The following is a 22,236-nucleotide window of genomic DNA, read 5'->3' as shown; positions in this document are numbered from 1 at the left end:
CTTGGCCTGATACATAGGAGACACACCATTGGCGCTCTTTGCTCTCCTGTCCTGGTTCATTATCTTAACTAACTTCATGGTTCAGAGTGGTCCCATCCACATTCCAAGCAAAGTCTTTCTAAAACTGCATAGAAACACTTGGCAGGATATCCTCAGAGGCCAGTGGAGAAATTACTCTTTCTGATCACTGTTTGTTTGCCAGTTGTTCTCTCTGTCCCACGTTCCTTTCCTATTTCTGCATTTCCTATGATTGTAGACTGAGAGGGGCAGTGGTGCGCGTCTCTCCTAGACGAACCTTTGGGGCTGTTCAGGGGCCGTGTTTCTGTGGTGTTGGCAGTGCACTTACCTTAAACATAGCTTGTCCTCTGAAGTATTCACGCAGGTTACTTCTCTTGTGCAATCAAAATTGTAGAAAAACCATTAGCATTTTCTGTTCTCAGTTGTATTTCAGATCTAACCCTATTTCTTAGGCATGTTATATGTTCCTTTTGAATTATAAGCATAAAGCAACAGATCACTTTTTATGTTCACCTACGTCATTAGCTATAAAGAATTAGATCAACGTGTAAGTTTTATCAAATTGTGGAGCATACCAGTGTTCTAGCTTTGAATAATTCTGTGTGATCGCTTAAGAATCACCTACATCTTAGCACACAGTTTACCAGCACCTACCATCATTTGCAGGAATGTCTGCCAGTTCTAATTTGATTTTTTTTCACTGTTTGCTCACTTTCACCTAGGAACTGATGTTTAAATACGTTTTAGACATTTTCTGATTAGAAAATATCGTGATGAAACATAGAACATAGAATCTGTTCATGGTCACACGTTCTATTCTCATTATTGTAATGTGAGTATTTGAGTTACAGACACTTGACTTTGTTTCATTACTGATGAAATATAGAGATATTCTTGGAGTTTGTGAGCCAGTCACACTGGGCCATTTTATTTTATGTTCTTTTAAGCAGTCTTTTGAATATGTTCAGCCATGAAGTGAAATACACACCCACAGTATCTGAATCTCTACATGTATTTATGATGACATTTTTTCAGAGGGACCCCAGGACACAGCCATACCAGTGAAACAGTGACTTAAAAAAGACCCTACCAAACAAGATTATATATAATAAGTAAATAACACACATGCTTTCTCCATTAAATGAGGAAACTGTAACACAGTTTGGAAATTATGTATCTTCTGGGGTTAATTATTTCTCTGTGACATAAATAGTATCTTTAAAAAACAAAACAGTAGAATTATTTGACAATCAAAATTAATAGTTCCTAGCAGATAGTTTAAAGATAATAAGTGGTAAACTATGATAAGTGCTTTAGTACGTTTTTATTTTAACATAGTTTCAGATTTACAGAAAATTTGCAAAGATAGGGCAGGTTTTCACAATTTGCTCAGATCACCTCCCCTCTTGCTACCATCGTTACAGTTCATTGTTAAAGTTACAGACAGTGATGCTACACTGTCACCATCCGCCATCGATTCTTTCCCTCAGATTTCCATAGTTGGACCCTTTCTTGAAGATCCAGTTCAGGACACCTCAGTACATCCAGTGACCTCGTCTCCTTCGGACACTGTTTGTTGTTGGTGTTCTGAGACATTCTTTGTTTTGGATGATCTTTTCCATTTTCAAGATTCTTTGCCATTAATATTGTAGAATTTTTCCCCATTCGTACTTAAAGTGATATTTCTCTTGTGATTACTTGGAGTTGTGTTTTATGGGGAAGAAGGTCACAGAGGGCAAGTCCAGTTCACAGCACCTCATGTCAAGGGCTCTGAAGGAGACTTACATTGTTGACGTTGTCCCAAATGGCAGGATTTTTCTTTCTTTCTTAAAGCTGAGTAACATGCCACTGTGTGTGTGTTTGTGTGTGTGTGTGTGTGTGTGTGTGTGTGTGTGTGTTTTTCACGTGTTCATTCATGTATCTACGGACATTTAGGCTGCTTCCTTATCTTGTCTATTGTAAATAATGCTGCAGTGAACATAGAGATGCATATGTCTTCTCAAATTAGTATTTTCATTTGCGGTAAATAAATAAAGCAAAATTGCTGGGATATATGGGAGTTTTATTTTTAATTGAGGAGCCTCCACACTGTTCTTCACATTGGATATACCAATTCCCATTCCCAGCAATCAAGGGTTCCTTTTTCTCCACATCTTTTTCTAGTTACTTTTTGTCTCCAATTCGAACTTCCATTCTGAAAGATTTGAATTGAGATCTCATTGTAGTTTTGATTTGCGTTTCCCTGACAGTTAGGGATACTGAGACTCTTTCCATGTGTCAGTTGGCCATCTACATGTCTTCCTTGGAAAAATGCCTGTCTAGGTCCTCTGCCCATTTTGTTAATTGGATTACGTTTTCAGTAGTAGTTGTAGGAGTACTTTGTATGTTTTATATGTTAACCCCAAATTGAATATGTCATGTGCAAACATCTTCTACCATTGAGTACATTATTCTTCTGTATGGTTGATGGTGTCCTTCGCAGTACAGAGCGTTTTAGTTGGATGTAGTCCCATTTGTTTATTTTAGCTTTTATTGTCATCGACTCAGGAGAGAGATAAAAAAAAACGTTGCTAAAACCAGATTCGAAGAGCTTGCTGCCCATATTTTCTTTGAGGAGTTTTGTGGTATCAGGTCTTACATTTAAGTCTTTAATTCATTTTGAGTTTCTTTTTGGATATGTTTTAGGAAAGTGGTCCTCCTTTTATGTAGCTGTCCAGTATAACCCACACCATTTATTGAAGAGATTTTTTCCCATTATATATTCTTACCTCCTTTGTTGTAAACTAACTGACCGTGTAAGTGTGGATTTAATTTTGGGCTCTTTAGTTTGTTCCATTGATATAAGGATCTGTTTTTGTGCCAATACCATAATGTTTTGATTACTACAGCTTTGTAGTATAGTTAGAAACTGGGGAGCATAATACTTCCAGCTTTGTTGTTTCTCAGTATTGGTTTGGCTGTTTGGGGTCTCTTGTGGTTCCACAGACATTTTGGGATTATTCTAGCTCTGTGAAGAGTATGATAGGTATTTTTTTTTCAGGATTCTAATCTTCTTTATATTCTCTTTTTATTGGTGAAGGGCATAACTTGGTACATTCTTCAAATTATAAAACAATTTAGTCACAGGGACGGAAATATAGAATAGGTAATGTAGCTCCTAGCATTGTGAAATCTTCTTGTGCTATGAGTACTTTGACAGAGATTGCATTGAATCTGTAGTTTGCTTTCCATAGTGTGGACATTATCACAATTCTAAGTCTTCCAATCCATGAGCGGGGTTTATCTTTCCACTTATTTGTGTAGTTCAGCTTATTTCATCAGTATTTTGTGGTTTTGAGCATGTAGTTATTTTACTTCTATAGTTAAACTGATTCCTAGGTATTTTATTCTTTCTGCTGCATTTGTAAGTAGGAATGATTTTATAATTTCTTTTAGTTTGCAATCATCCTTAGTGTATAGAAACACAACAGACTTTTGAATATTGATTTTGTATACTGCACCTTTTTTGAATTCATTTACTACTTCTAATATATTTTTGGCGAATGCTTTTGAGTTTTCTGCATACAGCATGAAGCCATCTGCAGATAGTGACAGTTTTACTACTTCCTTTCCAATCTGAATATCTTTTATTTCTCTTGGCCAATTGCTGTGCTAGGACTTTGAGTATAATGTTGAACGAAAATGGCAAGAGAGGGTATCCTTGACTTGTTCCTTTTCTCAGAGAAAAGCTCTCAACTTTGCACTGTCGAGTATGATGGCTGTGGGTTTGTCATATATGTCTGTTTTTATGTTTAGGTATGTTCTCTTTATACCCACTTTGTTTCAAATTTTTATCATAAATGTATATTGAATTTTGTCAAAAGTTTTTCTGCATGTGTTGAGATGATCATATTTTTATCCTTCATTTTGTTGCTTTGATGTGTCAAATTGATTAATTGTGGGTATTAAACTATCCTTGCATCCTCAGAGTAAATCCCACTTGATCATGATGCATGACCCTTTTATTGTATTGTTGAAATTCCCCTTTCCGTTCTCAGCCTGTATGTGACCTCCTGGAAATGACTTCCTTTAGCCTGGTCCTCCTTCCAGTCATGAACTGCTATCTCAGTGCCCTGTTTAGTGAATTAATGTAACTGGTTACAGCTGGATCTTGTCTTGTTTATCTTTTTTCTCACTTTGTTGACTTTGGTCTTCCTTCCATGCAAGATTGGTCTTGCATGATTGTACTCCCCTGGCCTGGCACAGAAGTGAGCATAACACAAGTAATGAACATTTTTTTGAATATTGTGATATAATCAGTTATACAACATACATACTTGGTCATTCAGTAACCCAAATACATAATTGCCACGTATATTTTCTCTTCTTCCACACTTCCTGAAAACACTGCAGAGCCTTAAAGGTGAAGTCGGTGTCTTGTCATGTTAATGAGAGACTTTTAGACCCCACCTGATGGTGGGGGCTGGAGGTTGAATCAGCCAATGATAGAGTCAGTCATGACTATACAGTGAAGCCCTCAACAACATCGATGAGATGGGTCTCTCTCTCTCCGGATCCTACTTCTCTGTCGGAGAGAGCTTCCACGCTTGGGGAACCAAAAGGATTCCATGTGTAACAGAGCTAGTCCCCAGGCCCCAAACTCCACAACGATAGAACCTCCTTTATTTGAGAGCTTGCCCTATGTGTGTCTTCATTTGGCTCTTAAATTGCATTCTCTTTTTTTTTTGTTTGTGAGGGCATCTCATATTTATTGATCAAATGGTTGTGAACAACAATAAAATTCAGTATAGGGGGGTCAATGCTCAATGTACAATCATTAATCCATCTCAAGCCTAATTCTCGTCAGTCTCCAATCTTCTGAAGCATAACGAACAAGTTCTTACATGGTGAACGAATTCTTACATAGTGAATAAATTCTTACATGGTGAACAGTACAAGGGCATTCATCACAGAAACTTTCGGTTTTGATCACGCATTATGAACTATAAACAATCAGGTCAAATATGAATATTTGTTTGATTTTTATACTTGATTTATATGTTGATCCCACATTTCTCCCTTTATTATTATTATTATTTTTATTTTTAATAAAATGCTGAAGTGGTAGGTAGATGCAAGATAAAGGTAGAAAACATAGTTTAGTGCTGTAAGAGGGCAAATGTAGATGATCAGGTGTGTGCCTATGGACTAAGTATTAATCCAGGCTAGACAAGGGCAGCAAAACATCCACGGATGCAGAAGATTTCTCTCAAAGCATGGGGGATGATGTTCTGAGCCTCACCTCTGTTGATCCCCAATTTCTCACCTGATGGCCCCCCTGCCACTGTGCCTGTCTTGGGTTGTTCCTCCCTTGAGGAATCTTACCCGTCTCTGGCTAACCAGTCATCTTCCAGGGCCATACAGGGAAATGTAAAGTTGGTAAGTGAGAGAGAAGCCATATTGTTTGAAAAGGTTAGCTTTTTACTTCTTTGCAGATTTATGCCCTGTGGCTTCTATGCCCAGCACTTGTCTCGAGGTATCTTTACCACCTGGAGGAATTATGATGCTTGGTAAATTTGATATGAGGCACGAATTCCATTTAAGGGTTGTAATTAGGAAGGAAGAAGAAAAGCTATAGATGTAGCATATGAAGGAAACATGGGAGGATTGATTATTTCTTTCACATATCTTCCTGTAGAGTACCATAAGCATGTATAGGTTTTAAACTACTAACTAATTTGCACACACATATTAATATAATAGGAATACGGTGACATAAACATAGCAAATCTATAATTACCATCCATCTCCAGTGAAGCCAAGAAAACCATTTAGGCACCCTAGGCATTTGTGAAAATTTGTCTATGATATGATGGATATTGTCCAGCTGTACTTGAACAGTCTGAGAAAAATCAGACAGATTGAAGCAGCCCATTTCTGGGATCTGTTCACATCCCATATGTTCTTTTAACCGTAGATAGTCTATAGTCATAAGATTTTGGAGTGCTACAACTTGCACCCCTCCCAACTCCTGGTTGAGTTCCAACAGTACAGATCCGGTCAAATTCGTTGTCTCACTGTATGCACATGCCAGCCTAGACATCTCCCTCCTCATTCCAATGGCAAGTCCAGGAAACGGTGGGGTGGACGCAGCCACAACCGCAGCATCACCCAGATCCCTGTGGAGGCTTTTTGATGCTCATCCCCCTGCACGAGTCCTCCAGAGAGTGCTGATGCCGGAAGTTCCTCATATCGTATCTTAGTTCATTTTCTGGGTATCCAAGCTAGGCCTTGATCTTCTGCATGGAAACAAACAGACCATTTGCCCACACTTTGACATGCCCTCTATACCACTGTGCAGAACTCATTGGAGGTCAGCACACAGGGACTGCTTTTTTTTTTTTCTTTTATTAAGAGAAAGGAATATTATCAGAAAAGAGTACCTCCATAGCTGATCATCTGACACCCTTTAAGTGATCAACATTAAGGATATTTAAAGCATGCATTGATCTTTGATTTACCAATAGTTTTATCCTATCAAGGAGTAATCCCTCTTTTCTTTCTTTCTTTCTTTTTTTTTTTTTAATCTTTAATCTATACTTACATGAAGAATACTATGTTTACTATGCTCTCCCCTATATCAGGTCCCCCCTAACAACCACATTACGGTTACTGTCCATCAGCTTAGCAAAATGTTGTAGAATCCCTACTTGTCCTCTCTGTGTTGTGCAGCCCACCCTCCCCTTTCTCCCTCCCCCCCATGCATGCTAATCTTAATATCCCCCTTCTTATTCCCCCCCCTTATCCCTCCCTGCCCACCCATCCTCCCGAGTTCCTTTCCCTTTGGTACCTGTTAGTCCATTTTTGGGTTCTGTAATTCCGCTGCTGTTTTGTTCCTTCAGTTTTTCCTTTGTTCTTATACTCCTCAGATGAGTGAAATCATTTGGTATTTCTCTTTCTCTGCTTGGCTTATTTCACTGAGCATAATACTCTCCCGCTCCATCCATGTTGCTGCAAATGGTTGGATTTTTCCACTTCTTATGGCTGAGTAGTATTCCATTGTGTATATGTACCACATCTTCTTTATCCGTTCATCTACCGATGGACATTTAGGTTGCTTCCAATTCTTGGCTATTGTAAATAGCGCTGCGATAAACATAGGGGTGCATCTGTCTTTCTCAAACTTGATTGCTGCGTTCTTAGGGTAAATTCCTAGGAGTGGAATTCCTGGGTCAAATGGTAGGTCTGTTTTGAGCATTTTGATGAACCTCCAAACTGCTTTCCACAATGGTTGACCTAATTTACATTCCCACCAGCAGTGTAGGAGGGTTCCCCTTTCTCCACAGCCTCGGCAACATTTGTTGTTGTTTGTCTTTTGGATGGCAGCTATCCTTACTGGTGTGAGGTGATACCTCATTGTAGTTTTAATTTGCATTTCTCTGATAATTAGCGATGTGGAGCATCTTTTCATGTGTCTGTTGGCCATCTGTATTTCTTTTTTGGAGAACTGTCTGTTCAGTTCCTCTGCCCATTTTTTAATTGGGTTATTTGTTTTTTGTTTGTTGAGGCGTGTGAGCTCTTTATATATTCTGGACGTCAAGCCTTTATCGGATCTGTCATTTTCAAATATATTCTCCCATACTGTAGGGTTCCTTTTTGTTCTATTGATGGTGTCTTTCGCTGTACAGAAGCTTTTCAGCTTAATGTAGTCCCACTTGCTCATTTTTGCTGTTGTTTTCCTTACCCGGGGAGATATGTTCAAGAAGAGGTCACTCATGTTTATGTCTAAGAGATTTTTGCCTATGTTTTTTTCCAAGAGTTTAATGGTTTCATGACTTACATTCAGGTCTTTGATCCATTTTTAAAATTGCATTCTTTAAGGCACCCGTTTTTAAACTGCTAAATGTGTTTTTCTGAGTTCTGTGAGCACTCTAGCAAATTAATCAAATCTAAGTGGGAGGACATCGGAACCTGCAATCTGTAGCCAGTTCTGTAGAAGCACAGGTCACTGACTGGGGCCTGCAACAGGCATCTGGAGGGGCAGGTGGGGAGTCTTGTAGGATGGAGCCCTTCACCTGGGGAATCTGGTGCCGTCTCCAGGCAGATGCCATTAGAACTGAGTTGAGTTCTCAGACACCCTGCCAGTGTTTAAGAATTGCCTGGTGTCTGTGAGATCTCACATACACATACACACGTGCACGCACGCGCACGCGCAATGTTGGAATCATGTCCCCAAACTCAAAAGGAGTTGTACTATGATGTGTATGAGAAAACACATTTGGTGTCAGGGTGCTGGGATTTGCTAGAATTGCCCACGTGCTCTGAAATATGTGGTTTCTGAAGAGAAAGAATGGAAGGGCAGGGAATGAGGAACCTTTGATGCCTGGACGGCTGCCCACTCACCCTTGGTATGAAGGAGCAGCTGCCCTAAAATTGGTTACTAAAGGTAAAAGTTAGCAGTGGAATTTAGAAATAGCAGTGGACCCACCTCCTAAGGAGTTGGCTTGGTGGCTATGTAAGGAAGTGCAGATGAGTAAGAAGCAGGCTAAATAATAATATCCCTGGTTGTTGTTATCTGTAATAGTCAAAATGAAAATGAAAGAAAGTGCTGGGTCAGGGCTTGATGCGGAACCAACCTGGGATTTGGGTCAACCTGAGCCTCGGCTGTGAGCCTCAAAGCTGCCTAGAAAGGGAAAATGGTGTCAAGCGACACAAAGTACCTCTAAGACCTCTAGTTGCCAAGAAAATAATGTAGGAGGAGACAAAAGCCAGGAAATGTGTGAAACCAGCGAACATAGTGTAAGGGAACTGGCTCCCTGTGCGGACCGGTGTCCCCAGCTCCCTGAAGAACCTTTCGTGAAGAGCATCGTGAGGGCACCAGCCTGGGGGCTGTGTCTGGTTTTGAATGCCTCCGAGTGACAGGGCATGTTTGGGCTGATGCGGGACCTTCTGTCCCTCTTGGGCAATCACAGGGGGCTGGGAGTGATCCAGACACACAGAAGGTTATTCCCGAGGGAACAGCCTGCCTGGCAGACTGTGTAAAAGCCACTGTGAGGTCTGTATGTCCTGAGAAGGGGGACTGCCCAACCGCACCTCTAAATGCAGGTGGAACACCCCAGATGATAGAGCTGCTAATGCTTCCTATGTGGGACTGGCTTTGCAGTGACCGAGGTAGGTGCCCACTGAATGTTCCTGGTACACAGGTCATGGTGAGCGCTGAGGTTTAGGGCCCCAGTACACGGGCAGCTCGTGTAACCTGACGGCTACAAAATCGAGCAGTTTGAGGAGGCTTCTCAGGTTTCTTACCTCAGCTTCCCCTCGTGGGTTTTACCATACCAAGAACATGAGCAAAACTAGGAAGATGGGGAGGGACAAAGGAGAGAGTCAAGGGACTCGGCCCGAGTGAGTGGGAGTTTTCAGATGGTTACTGAAAAATTGTGTGAAAGAAGGAGACACTGCTGGGGTTGAAAAAAGGTATTAATGCAGCACTACCAGAAATTGGGTGAGCTGGTGGGAACCCCTGTGGTTGCTGCAACATTACAGCAGCTCAAAAACTCCACTCTGTGTACCCCAGTTCGGAGGAATTTAAAAAGCCTGCAGGCCATGATTACAATGAGAAACCTGACCGGGAATCCCCCGGAGTGGTGGTCAGGCAGGTTAATCAATTTAAAGATAGACAAAAGTGCCAGTCTCTTCTGGCCGTACCCCAGCCTGGGACCTGAGACCGTTCACATGTATGTGAGAAAAATGGCCAGGGGCAGGAGGAAAATGGCCCTGGGGCTCCTTGGTACAGGAGCCCAATGCACTATGATACCAAAACCTGTTGGTGAAGTCTTAGCAGGGGCTAAGGTTAGATTGGGAGGATATGGAGATGCAGTGGCTGATGGTATTGAGGTGGAAGTTTGGATGAAAATTGAGTGTTTGAGCAGGTTTTGCTTGAGGTGGTTGCATCCCCTTTACCTGAAAGGATTATTGGGATGGATACTGTGTCTGACTGGGGTTGGCTTCCCCTGCCTAATACAGTAACACAGAAGGCATGTAAGCCCACCCTCAGGCCTGTTTAATCAGACATGCTAAATTGGGAATACCTGGAACTTGACAAACGTATCACCATTCTTAGGAGTGACATGCTGGAAGCTGGAGCGCTGGTGTCCCCAGATTTGCTGTGCAGTAGTCCTGTGTGGCCTGTGCAGAGGTGGATGGCACATAGAGACTATTCAAGCTTAGATGAAGTGGGTACTGCCCATAGTCCCAGCAGTTCCAGGCACGGTGTCAGCCGTACGGAAAGTACAGCAGGTTGGAGGAGGCTGGTACCCCTGGATGGACCTTGCAAATGCTTTCTTCTCCATCTCAGTTCCTGAGAAAAGCCGAGCCCGGTTTGCCTTCCGGTGGGAAGGATCCCAGTTTTTCTCTGCTGTGCTAGGCGGGCATCTGAGTCCCCCGGCTTATTGTCACCACGTGGTCAGGAGGGATTTGGACTTGGCGCTACACTTGAGTGTAATAATACACGATGTTGGTGACATTATGGTAATACCAGAAACGGAGAGGTTGGCTAGGACTCCTTTGAATGCATCAAGGACATACGTGACCAACCAGGGCTGGTTAATAAATCCTGCGAAGGTCCAAGGTCCTGCTCAGTGAAATTCGTAGGAAGAACGCGGGCAGGAGCCACCCAGGATATTCCAGAAGTGTGACTATCAATAAACTGCTGTCACTCCCCCACCAGGTCCAAACAAGAAGCCCAGCACTTGTTTGGATTATTTAGATTTTGGAGGACTCGTATTCCACACCGGGAACTGTTTCTAGCTCCAGTGTGTAAGACTCCGTGAAAGAAAGCTGCATCTGAGTGGGGTCCTGGACAGAAGCGGGCCACGTCAGAACTACACGTGGCAGCTGTGTGCTTGACACCATCGGGCCCTTGTGACCCCCACTCAGACAGGATTTTGGAAATGTCTGCCCCCCACACCCATGCAAACTGCAGCTTGTGGCAAAAAAAAAGAAAATGAGCACCTCCCAGCTGTGACCCTTGGGATTTTGGACCAGAAAATTCCCACATGCTGCTGCCTGGTACACACCACTTGAGAGACAATTATTAACATGCTGTTGGGAATTAATCAAGACTGCTTAAGTGACCGAAGTACATAAAACAATTTTGAGACCTGAGGTACTCATACGTGTTGGGTGATGTCAGAGAAACACCCTAATCGGGAAGCAGAGCCCAGAGGAGTCCCATAATCAAACGGATATGGTTCCTGCAGGGGCAGGCTGCCGGGGTGCTGCAGGGAGACCCCTACGGACCCATGGGCAGGCAGCATCATCTCCTCTCGGACCGACACTGGAGCCCCTGGGGAGCTGCATGGACGGTGCCCTAGGAAAAGCTCTCAGCTGAACGACCGAGCTGCTTGGTTACAGATGGCAGTTCCAGGGGGCATGGACAGTATCCTGGTTGGAGAGCTGCTGCAGTATGGCCAGGGGATGGCAAGACTGGCTGGGAGGAAGGAGAACAAAATGATCTCAGTGGGCTGAATTTCATGCCCTTTTCTGGGCAGGGACGGGAGAATGGAGCAGTGAGGAAAGCCCCTCGTGCTGGGGTTCCTATGACCTGGGGCTGTGGCCACTGGCCTGGCTGTGTGGCCAGGTAGACGGGAAACTGGACTATGAAAGGAATGCCCGTGTGGGCGACGGCCATATGGATATTGCCCTGGGAATTTGAGGGGCACGTTAAAGCGGGCCATGTTGGTTTGCATCAGAAAAGCCTTTCTAGGAGTGGGAGGTGACTGTATCCACCAGGTGGGCCTGGTGGTGCTGCCCTTGGAGGTGGCTGCCTGGGTCCATACAAAGAGTGGCCGTGGGGAGCTGCAGCAGTGCGCGCAGAGGCTGAGTCTACGCGTATTCCTCTTGCACCCTGTGAGGCACGGAATGCCAGCAAGACCTGTTCCGGCTGTCAGCTAAAGAGGCAGAGGCTGCATTTGGCTAAGGGGAAAGTTCCCCAGTGGGCACGCCCTGCACATAGCTGGCCAGTGGGTGACATTGGATCAACGCTGGTACCTCTCGGAGGCTGTAAGTGGGTCGTTAGCAGAGTAGACACTCATTCGGGACTACGCTTTGCATACCCAGTGGTAGGTGAAATGCTGAAGATACCGTTTAAGGTTTGGAACTGAAGATTCTATACCAGTTTGGACAGCCGAGTTACATCTCCGACCAGGGGACACGCTTTACCGACCATGGTGTTCCACGGTGGGCCGAGAAACATCCCATCAGACGATGTACAGTGTTGCATGTCACTCTCAGAGCAGTGGTTTAATAGAAAATTGGAATAGGCTGTGGGAACATTGGCTGTCTAAAATGGGAGATAAAGGCACGAGGGGCTCACTTACATGCCTTCAAGAGCGGGTGCTCACACTCAACGTGAGGCGGGTAAGGGAGGGTAGGTTCCTCTGCTTCTCCAGGGGTCTGGGGAAGGGGGTCTGGGGGAGGTTGCTGTGCACTGTTCTGTTCTTCCCCACACTACCACAACTTTTTTTCCTCACCCATTCAATGGTCCCAGGAACGCAGCTGCCTCTGAGGCGCCAGAGCAGTGAACTTTACTAATTAAGCAAGAAGATGTAGCCACACCCTTAAATCTTTCTGCCGTAATTCCTACGCGCCTGCTGAGGTGAATGGTGCCTTGACCCCATATAGCCAGGTCAGAACTCATAGCAGAGGTGTGCTTCCTAGTGACCGGGAAAGCCCCCCAGCTCTGCTCCTGGGTAACCCTACCCAGGGTGGGAGGGGGCTGAGGGGAGGCACTTGTGAGACTGGTATTGCTGCCAGCCATCTGGACCAGCACAGTAGCCAGACCTAATGTCCACTCAACAGGCAGAAAAATCTGGGTAAAGATAAATGGCAAAGGAAGAGAGGAGGAAATTACAGCTTAGGGTACAGGGATGGATAAGTGGGTTATGCCTGGACAGAAATCCAGCATTTTATTCATACCTCAATAGATAGAGCCTCAGACCAAGAAAATAGTACCTGTCAGCCAAAGCACACCAGACGCAACGAAGGGTGAAGCTCTGTGTTTGCCAAGACCGCCACTGCGTTTGCAGCCTGGCAAGGTTGAATGGCAGCCTGCAAAACGGAGGTACATCACTCTGGGAGAAACTCTGGTCATAAGATAACGTTGACAAACTGAACCAATATAAAATGCTTGTAATGAGTTTATAGGTCAAGTGAGTTATCAGTGTAAATCTGCCCCCACCCCACACTGGCGTCTCCAAATGTCAGGCTTGTTTGCACTGGTACTATTGTTCTATCTGTTGTATGAATGCTATGCCACATGTAAGGGCTGCGACAGGCATGATCGCTTTGCTGTGAGGAATCCGTGTTTGAGACCGAGGAGCGCGCTGCATGAAAATGCACTCCTGTTGCTCTGCTCTCTTCCTCACATACTGCCTTCTGCCCTGAATTCTTGCTCCCTGGGACCCTCCTCACCACTGCAACACCAGTGCAGACTGTGTTTAGCTCCATCCTTCACCTGAGCTGAAAGGCAGGCGAGGAACTGGCACTGCTGTGGGGCTGGGTAGCTGAGGACTGGTCCAGGGAGGGGCTGGCTCATCCTCTGGGGCCTGAAGGTGGGTCGGATTGAAATGGAACGGCAGGGGCAGGGCCAGAGCCTGGAGGAGTCCCGTGTGACTGCTGCGGAGGGGGCTCGGGCAGTGACCAGCTTCCCCTGCACCTGCGGCTGCCAGCACACCTCTGGGCCCCGTCATGTGGCCTCTCTGACAAGATGTTTTCAGGGGCTTTAAAAGAAAGAGAGAAAATGCTATTGTAATTCTCTTCCTGCTTTACTAAATAACCTCCATGTAAACCATAGAGCGTAACAAAGCAAACCCACTTCTCCCTCTCCAGGAATTGGGTGGGGACTTGGCCCACCCCCACTGCTGTGTAGTCACTGCTTGCCTTATGGCTCCCCCCATGCTCGGTGGGATAGATGGACTTCAGTCTAGGCTGTTCTCTCTCTCCTGCTGGCTTCTTGGGGGCCTGTGTGGCTGCCCTTCTGATCACAGCTGGGATGGGCTGTGGCTCCTGGATACAGGGACAGGGATGTCTGTCCCCAGCCCTGGCCAGGACCCAGGCACGGCACTTTTAACCTCACCTTCCAGGACTGCACAGCCCTGAGGTGACCCAGCTTCCAGTTTCACTGACCAGCTTGAGGTTTCCATATCCCGTCTACTTGCCTGCCGGAAACACTCCACTTAAAACTTAAGGGTATCTGCAAATACAACATTTAATACATCCAGGTTATGGCAAAGGATCACTGGTATTTAATGATTGTGTGTGTGTGAGAGAGAGAGGGGTGGGGAGAGGAGAGAGGGCGAGGAGAGAGCATAAGCTAGCAGGAGAGCTCTTTAACGGGTTTATCCAGTTTTCCCAGCATAATTTGTCAAAGATTCCATCCTTTCCCCATTCATGTTTACACTTGGTTCCTTAATAGTTGATTGTACGTGTTTATTTCTGGGCTCTCTCTTCTATTCTGTTGAGTTACGTGTGCGTCATTATGCCAGGACCATACTGATTTAATTACTGTAACTTGTAATATAGTTTGCAGTCCGGAAGTGTGTTCCTCCCATTTTCTTCTTTCTCAAGATTGTTTAGCTCTACTGGGTCTTTTGTGGTTCCATCTGAATCTTAGTTTTTAAAAAAATATTTTTGAAAAAGAATCATTGTGATATTTATGGGGACAGTATTGAATCTGCTGATCACTTTAGGTCTGATGCTCCAAAGCACAAGTAACAAACAAAAACAAATGAGGGGCTACATAAAACTAAAAGGCTCTGTACTGCAAAAGAAATAATCAAATGGAAAAGCAACCTACAGATTGGGGAAAATACATGAAAATCGTGTATCTGGTAAGGGGTGAAAATCCAAAAATATGTAAGTAATTTGTATAACTCAGGAGGGAAAAGAATTGGAACATGAGCCAAGACCTTGTATAGATACTTCTTTAAAAACAGAGAAATGGGATTCACATGAAGAGACGTTCAACACTACTAATAATCAGAGAACTGTAAATCCAGACCAAAATACAATCACTCCTCATGTAGAATGGCTATTAGAAAAAGAAGTGTTGGCAGGGATGTAGAAAAATTGGAATCCTTGTGCATCCTTGGGCTGTGTCTGCATCTGTCTGTGTCTCCACAATTGATGTGGGAGATTCTTCCTCTGTCAGTAATTATTTGTAAATTCTGGTTGCTGTGTGGGGTCCCAGGGGCTGCAGAGAGCGCTGTGTATATCCATTCCCTATTCATGAGCATTTGGTTACTTTTTAGAACAGTGATTTTGAGTCTGGTTTTTGGGACCAAACAGGGCGCAATATTGGGGATGTTTGTGTGCAGGGACCACTGTAGGCGTGTACACAGCCTTAGTAGATGCCGGCTGTTTTCCAAAGAGGTTCTACCAATTTAAATTCTCACTAGTCCTACACGAATGATCTGATTGTTCCAGAACCTGGGGACCCTGTGGTATTCCTGGTATTTTTTCATTCATCTAACCTGATTTCTGTCTTAAAACAGCTCATTGCAACTTTTAGTAGCATTTCCCTGAAATTAAAGAGTGTAGAAAGCTTTTTAAAAACACTTCCGTTATTTGCTTATCCTCTTTTATCTAATGTCTATTCTAGCTTTGGCCATATTTTTCTAGTGGGCTTTCAGTACTTTGTTTTATGGGATGGTATTATTTACCTAATCTGGCTTGATGTCCTTTACCAGATGCAGGTGATTTGAGTCTCTCCCACTCAGGCTTTCCACTGTTCTGTCTCACTGGTGAACTTGGAGAAAAACCAGCTTATAATATATCTTATTGTGATCCAGGTTGTCATTTTCTCCTCTCTGTGTTTCTCTGTATGAGGAAGGAAATTTTTTTCTCCTCATTGTGAAAGAGCTCTGCTGTGTTCCAAATGAAGGCTGTATTTTGTGTTTATGTTAGAACTTAAATTAAGAAGTTAATTTAAGAAGTGATTGATCCCAGCATAGGCTGGATTCCTGAATGGCAAGACAGTTGAAGAACCAATATCTCAACAAAAGCGCTGTGTAAACAATACTGGAGATGTCAGGACAGAGTGGAAGGAGAAGTGGGATGTGACTGAAGGAGGAGCAGAGGGAATGCGGGGTAAGGAATTGATACCCCAGGGGGAAATACCCAGCATGCTCCCCGCTGATGAAGGACAGCAGTCCACACATGCAGTTAACATGCCCTAAGCACAATAGCTACACTGTAAACCATAAGGGGTTACAGTATGATAGAAAAACCAGAATTAACGTAACAGACTTCAGGGAAATCAGAGGCCAAATACGCAAGAAGAAGGCTGACAGGTGATGTCTAAACATATATGCATACGGTAGATATACCAGCAGGGCACTATTTTTAATATGCTCAATAAAATTTTCGTGTCAGACCAGAATTCTACACCCATCAGCAGTATTAACCACAAAAATGTTTTAAGAAAAAGTTGAAGTGAGACACGTCATAGTTGGCAGCCTTGAATTAGAAGAACTACTAGAGTGAGTTCTAAAGTCCAAAGGAAAGTAACTCCAAGTTGAAAACCGGCAATGCAGGGAGGAACGAAGAGGAAAGGAGAAGGCACTTTATGAAAAGAGATGAGTGTTAGTCCGTGAGTTCTAGAGTGAGCTCTCACGGAGATTAGACTGTGTAGAATTACAGTGCATGAGAACAGTAATAAATGTCAGAAGGGTAGGAGAATTGAAAGTGTTCTGAGGTATTAATCAGGATTTGGGAAAGTGGAAAGAGTAATTATTTTATTAGAATGTCGTTACTTTTTTTAAGTTTATATATTTTTTTATTTTGGTATAGTTAATGTACAATTACTTGAACAACATTGGGCTTACTAGACCCCCTTTTATCAAGTCCCCCCACATACCCCATTACAGTCATTGTCCATCAGCATATAAGATGCCATAGAATCATTACTTGTCTTCTCTGTGTTATACTGCCTTTCCCTTGTCCCCCCACCCCCCACTACATTGTGTGTGCTAATCATAATGCCCCCTTTTCCCCCTTATCCCTCCCTTTCCCCCCACCCTCCCCAGTCCCTTTCCCTTTGGTAACTGTTAGTTCATTCTTGGGTTCTGTGAGTCTGCTGCTGTTTTGGTCCTTCAGTTTTTGCTTTGTTCTTACTACTCCGCACATGAGTGAAATCATTTGATACTTGTCTTTCTCTGCCTGGCTTATTTCACTGAGCATAATACCATCGAGCTCCATCCATGTTGTTGCAAATGGTAGGATTTGTTTTCTTCTTATGGCTGCATAATATTCCATTGTGTATATGTCCCACCTCTTCTTTATCCATTCATCTACTGATGGACACTTAGGTTGCTTCCATTTCTTGGCTATTGTAAATGGTGCTGCGATAAACATAGAGGTGCATATCTTTTTCAAACTGGGCTGGTGCATTCTTATGGTAAATTCCTAGGAGTGCAGTTCCTGGGTCAAATGGTATTTCTATTTTTAGTTTTTTGAGGAACCTCCATATTGCTTTCCACAGTGGTTGAACTAATTTACATTTCCACCAGCAGTGTAGGAGGGTTCCCCTTTCTCCACATCCTCACCAACATTTGTTGTTGTTTATCTTTTGCGTGTTGGCCATCCTAACTGGTGTGAAGTGATACCTCATTGTGGTTTTAATTGACAAAATTACACTTCAAATTTCTTAGGAAAAAGAGACCTGCGTGCATCTTAATAAACCTCGCAGGGTTTCCTTACGTAACCGCGGTAGAGCACTGTTCCCTCAGTTACGTACCTGAGGAAGCAGCTGGTTTGATCATCTTTAAACACCAAAATCACCCTCAGCTGGAGCCGCACAAAGCATGAAAAAATGAGACTAATAACATAACCGCAGAATCACATTTCCCATCTCATGGATGCTCACTGCAGAACATATACTTGTCAGGAAACAATGCTTCATGAATATTCTTACATTTCTGTATGGTCAGGACTTTCTGAGCAAACAGCTTTGGTATCTGGGTTAAATATGACTGCATAAGGATCCAAAAGACAGAGCCCACCAGACAGAAAGTTTCTTCTCTCCCCAGAGCCTTATGTTTACACTCCAGGCTATTTAAGCAATAGAGGAGACCTTTCCTTCTCTTCCAGAGTGAGGATCTGTTTACATTCCAGAGCAAACATCTCTGTTTCCATCTCCAGAAATGCAAATGGACCAAAGTGCCAGCTATCAGTGTAAGCTCCAAGTTTCATGATTTCAGAATTCCTTCCTTGTGGTGCGAACCCCAGTGTGCACATAGGGTATTTTTGCCTCTCGCTGCATCACCCTGTGGAGAACTGAGGCGTAGGGAACCAACACCACTCACTCTCTGAGTAAATAAAAGGTATGATTTCAGATCCAAAACAAAAAGAAAGAAAGAAAAGCTAGGACAGCCGCTGTGGCCATTCAGGGAGGTCTCCCCCTTACCCCGCTATACTTTCTGGGAACGAAATGTGCTTGTCCTAGAGACAGACCACCAGGGGTTCAAATCCAAGCTCCTTCACCAGTTGCTGGAGCCCACACAGCACATCTGCTGGGCCTCACCTCTCCTCATCATCCAGGGGCTCCACTGCCTGGAAAAACGACATGAAGCACTCCTCAGGTTCCAGGTCACACAGCGCAGCCAAGTGCATTTGCATCCGGGTCTAGTGTAGGATGGAAGCCACAATCATGCACTGTCATCTCCAAGATTCATCTGTTTTCTCAGTGGGCCAAACGAGTGACTTGAATAAGGGTATGTGGAAATCACAACCCCTACATCTTTCAAATCCTTGGTGGCGACATCAGTCTGTAGTCTCTCCTGGAATATATACTTTAGAGGGAGTTCTAGAGGCTTGTACTTGACCTGCCACACAGCATGAGTTCCGTGCTTCCCTATTCCCAGTCTGGGGCCCCACCTGCAGCATAAGACCTGGAGACTTGTCTCCAGCCTGGAGCCCCCCCAAGGGGTGTTTGTGCTGATCCTGGAACTCCCCTCCAGGCCAGGCCTCCCCTCCTGGGAGGGTGAACACATCCCGAGAGCCCTGGGGGACTGTCATGGGGAGACTAGAGCCAAGTGCCTCTGCTCAGCCTCCGGAGCCTTTTGTCACAGACGTCAGGCTGCTCAGCAGCCTGGCCTGGGGACGGATGGCTGAGGGGCACCATGGGGGAGGACTTGGGACCTGGGAGCTTTGGGGGGTGCTCTGAGGTGTGAAGCGTGGAGAAATTGGGCTCACAGAAAGCCCCCCAATGGAAGGAGTGCACCTCTTGGAGGTGCTTTGAGAGACCAAGTTCAGCTATTTTTGAAAAGGAATTTTCTGGAATGTGTGGAGCAGCTGTGTCTCATTAAATGGGACAGTGCTAGACTGGTGCCCTGCAGCCGTGGGATCTACTTGGGTACGTCTGCAGTGGTGTTCAAGACGTGAGGAGACACCCTGGGGCTTCTAATCTACAAGTTTCTGTGTCTGATCATAATCAATAGGTGACAGGAAATAGGAAATAAGGTTCAGTTTCTGTTTGAACAGCCCTCCCCAGTGTTGCCGAGGTGTGCCAGCCTGGGGCTTAGAGTGCCCCGCTCTTCTTCAGCACCTTATGTGGGGAGGACAGAGGATGGAGGACAACCTGGCGGAGGTCAGGGACCCCTGCGTCATAGAGTTTGAGGGCTGGGGGTGGGGTGGGCTGGGGCACACGATGTCTGCAGGAGGGGCTGAGTTTTGAGAAGAAAGAGCAGTGTGGTGGCAATCTGTTCATCATTTATTACATTCTGCACAGGGATGACCTGAACCCCCAGGAACCATAAACCTCAGACACAACACCCAGAGCACACTGCGCCTGGGGAGGCTATTTCTCAGGGATGAGGGGAGGGAGTTGCACAGGGGCTCCACTGGGAGCATGTCCCGGGACCCTGCGTCGGCCGGCCACCCCTGCAGCCTCGGATGCCTCCACTGGGCACCCAGGGGGCAGTGGTCCCATGCAGCACTGTGCCGTCTCTGTGTCCATCCTGGGAAAGGCTGGCCTTGGTGAGGATGGGCCCCAGCTCTTCCTGGACCGTTGTGGCTACGAATGGGTGGCTGACAGCGCCCAGGCAGCAGTTGGCGTCACAGCGGGAGACCACCTACTCGAAGGGGAAAACCCTCCACACGGTGGGGTGGCTCGCCTTTGTCCAGCGGGCCGAGCAGAGGGTAGGACACAGCACAAAGGTGGCCAGGTTGGCAGTGGCTACGTATAGGCCCTTGAGGATGCAGCGGCAGCCTGGGGAGCTGCCCGAGTCTGCTGACGGAGGAGGTGCCAGAGCACCTGCCCCAGCAGAGGTTCAGGATGAGCAGCGGGAGGAAGAGGAGCAGCAAGCAGACTGGGGTCCTGGGGCGCCAGGTGCCGCCTGCCCGAAGGGGAAGAAGCTCTCCTCCACATGCAGCCAGGACACCAGCAGGGCCGAGGGCCCGATGACAGCAGCTACAGGGCCACGCGGGTGAGCAGAAGAGGCAGGTTATCCCGGGTTCCCCCCATTATCCTGCTTCCACCCCGTCCCCACTGCCCTCTGGGCTCCGGGTCCTGTGCGGAGGGTCCTGTCAATCACCAGCACCTGGGGGGTCCCTGTCACAGGAAGGCTCCTGAGTGTCACCTACTTACAGAGGAGGAGGCTGGGTCCCAGAGGGGGAGGGGAACCACCCTTCAGTCTGACAGGACTGGTCAGCCGTGGAGCTGGGACCCCAGCCCCACCGGTCTTTAGGACGCCCCCACTCCCAGCATGGCCCGAAGCTTCCCTGAGGCTGAGGAGCAGCCCACTACCCCCTGCCGATCGCCCCAGCCCAGAAACTCACCTGGCCCTGGCCGGCTGGTAAATTTACATCTTGTGGGGCCTGAAGAACAGTCACTTTCTGCCGGCCCCCTGGCCTGGGGGCTCCAGCTGGCAGGACAGGCTGTAGCTGCAGGACAGAGGGACACCTGTGAGCCCCTGGAGCCACATGTCAGGGGGCCCTTCCCCCAGAGCCTGCCGGTAGCTGCAGCCCACGCCGACTCCGGCCGGCCTCACCTCTCCTCCTCATCCAGGAGCTCCACGGCCTGGGCAAAGCACCGGAAGCGCTCATCGGGCTCCAGGTCATACACCTTGGCCAGCTTCCTCTGCATGGTGATCTCACTTTGGATGACACGGAACTGGGGCAGAGAAAGAACAGGGTACAGAGGAGGAGGTGTGTGAGGAGTGGGGCACTATGATGGTCCTGGATCTTTGCTCATGGAAACCCGCCTTCCCTCCAATGCCATCCAGCCCTGCCTGTTCTGACACTTGGGTCTCCAGCTCCTCCTCCAGGAAGGCGGCCTTGATGCCACACCCCATCCCCCACCTGACAAAGCCTTGAGTGTCCTGAGATCTGGGTGTCTTAACTTTCTCAAGACACATTAGGCCCAGGGGATGGGCTGGACAGGGTCCTGCTCAGGGGGTCTTGACGGCAGGAAGGAAACCAAAGTGCATCAGAAACAGCCCCCTGAGCCCAGAACAAGGCCGGAACGTCCCCACCCTTTCTCAAGTTGGAGGCCCGCCAGGGCCTCTAAGGCTGTCCTGCCCAGAAACAGCACCCGGACCTGGCCCGGGCTCGGGGCTACTGAGAAGTGGGGACTGCACCGGGGAGCTGAGGCCTCCGGTGGGAAGGCACTGCCAGCCCTCTGATGTGCTTCCTGCCCTGAAGGAGCAGCATCCCTACCCCTGGGCAGGGCCTGAGGGGGAGGCCAGTCCTGCCCAGATGCTGCCCCCTGGAGCCCTCAGCCCCACCTGCCCTGGGGCCAGGACCGGGGCTTAGGTGGGCCCTTCTGGCATTCCTCTCCAACAAGTCCAGGTCCTGGGGTGGAGGGGGGACTCAGGAGGGGGGGAGGCCTGGTGCTGAGAGGTCTGGGCTCACTGGGGGCTCTCTCCTCCCTAAAGCTCACCATCCCGCCCCCCTGTGCCCCTCTGGGCTCACTCACGTCCTCATATTCCAGGTGTTTGTCTACGGAATCGTCCAGGATCATTCCGAGGTAGGGAACCATGTCCTGTGCAACCCGGGTGGGGAGGTGATGAGTCCCCGCCTGCCTCAGGGGCACCCACAGAGCCTCCCCTGAACCCCCCACCCGCAGCCCCCAGCTCCCTTGGACCACCCTGTGCTGCCTCCCCCACTCCCTTCGCCCAGCCAATCCCAGGACCTGTGGTCCCTGCACCTTTCCTCCAACTTCCCCCTGTACCCAGCTGCTCT

General features: G+C 46.6%; 2 protein-coding genes across 7 annotated transcripts in view; one reads left to right on the top strand and one right to left on the bottom strand.

Annotated features, from left to right (window-relative positions):
• The window catches only part of SLC27A1 (solute carrier family 27 member 1), a 92,207-nt gene that overhangs the window by 1,896 nt on the left and 68,075 nt on the right, over positions 1-22,236 (top strand). The gene's annotated exons all lie outside the window — the stretch shown is intronic.
• The window catches only part of LOC140845589 (uncharacterized), a 35,654-nt gene continuing 33,750 nt past the window's right edge, over positions 20,333-22,236 (bottom strand). For 3 of the 6 annotated variants that reach the window (XM_073220155.1, XM_073220158.1, XM_073220159.1), the window contains 2 exons: positions 21,971-22,036; positions 21,045-21,166 (listed from right to left, as the gene is read on the bottom strand). In XM_073220155.1, coding sequence (XP_073076256.1) covers positions 21,975-22,036 — 62 coding nt within the window. In that variant the 3' untranslated portion in view covers positions 21,045-21,166; positions 21,971-21,974. Of the gene's footprint in view, positions 20,465-20,802; positions 20,938-21,044; positions 21,167-21,577; positions 22,037-22,236 lie in introns of those variants that run through there. The other 3 variants (XR_012124436.1, XM_073220157.1, XM_073220156.1) reach the window with 3 other exon arrangements.

Source organism: Manis javanica, chromosome 13 (assembly GCF_040802235.1).
Source record: "Manis javanica isolate MJ-LG chromosome 13, MJ_LKY, whole genome shotgun sequence".
Taxonomy (NCBI): Eukaryota; Metazoa; Chordata; class Mammalia; order Pholidota; family Manidae; genus Manis; species Manis javanica.
Note: the sequence above shows the minus strand (reverse complement) of the source record. Positions and strands in the feature narration are given on the sequence as shown.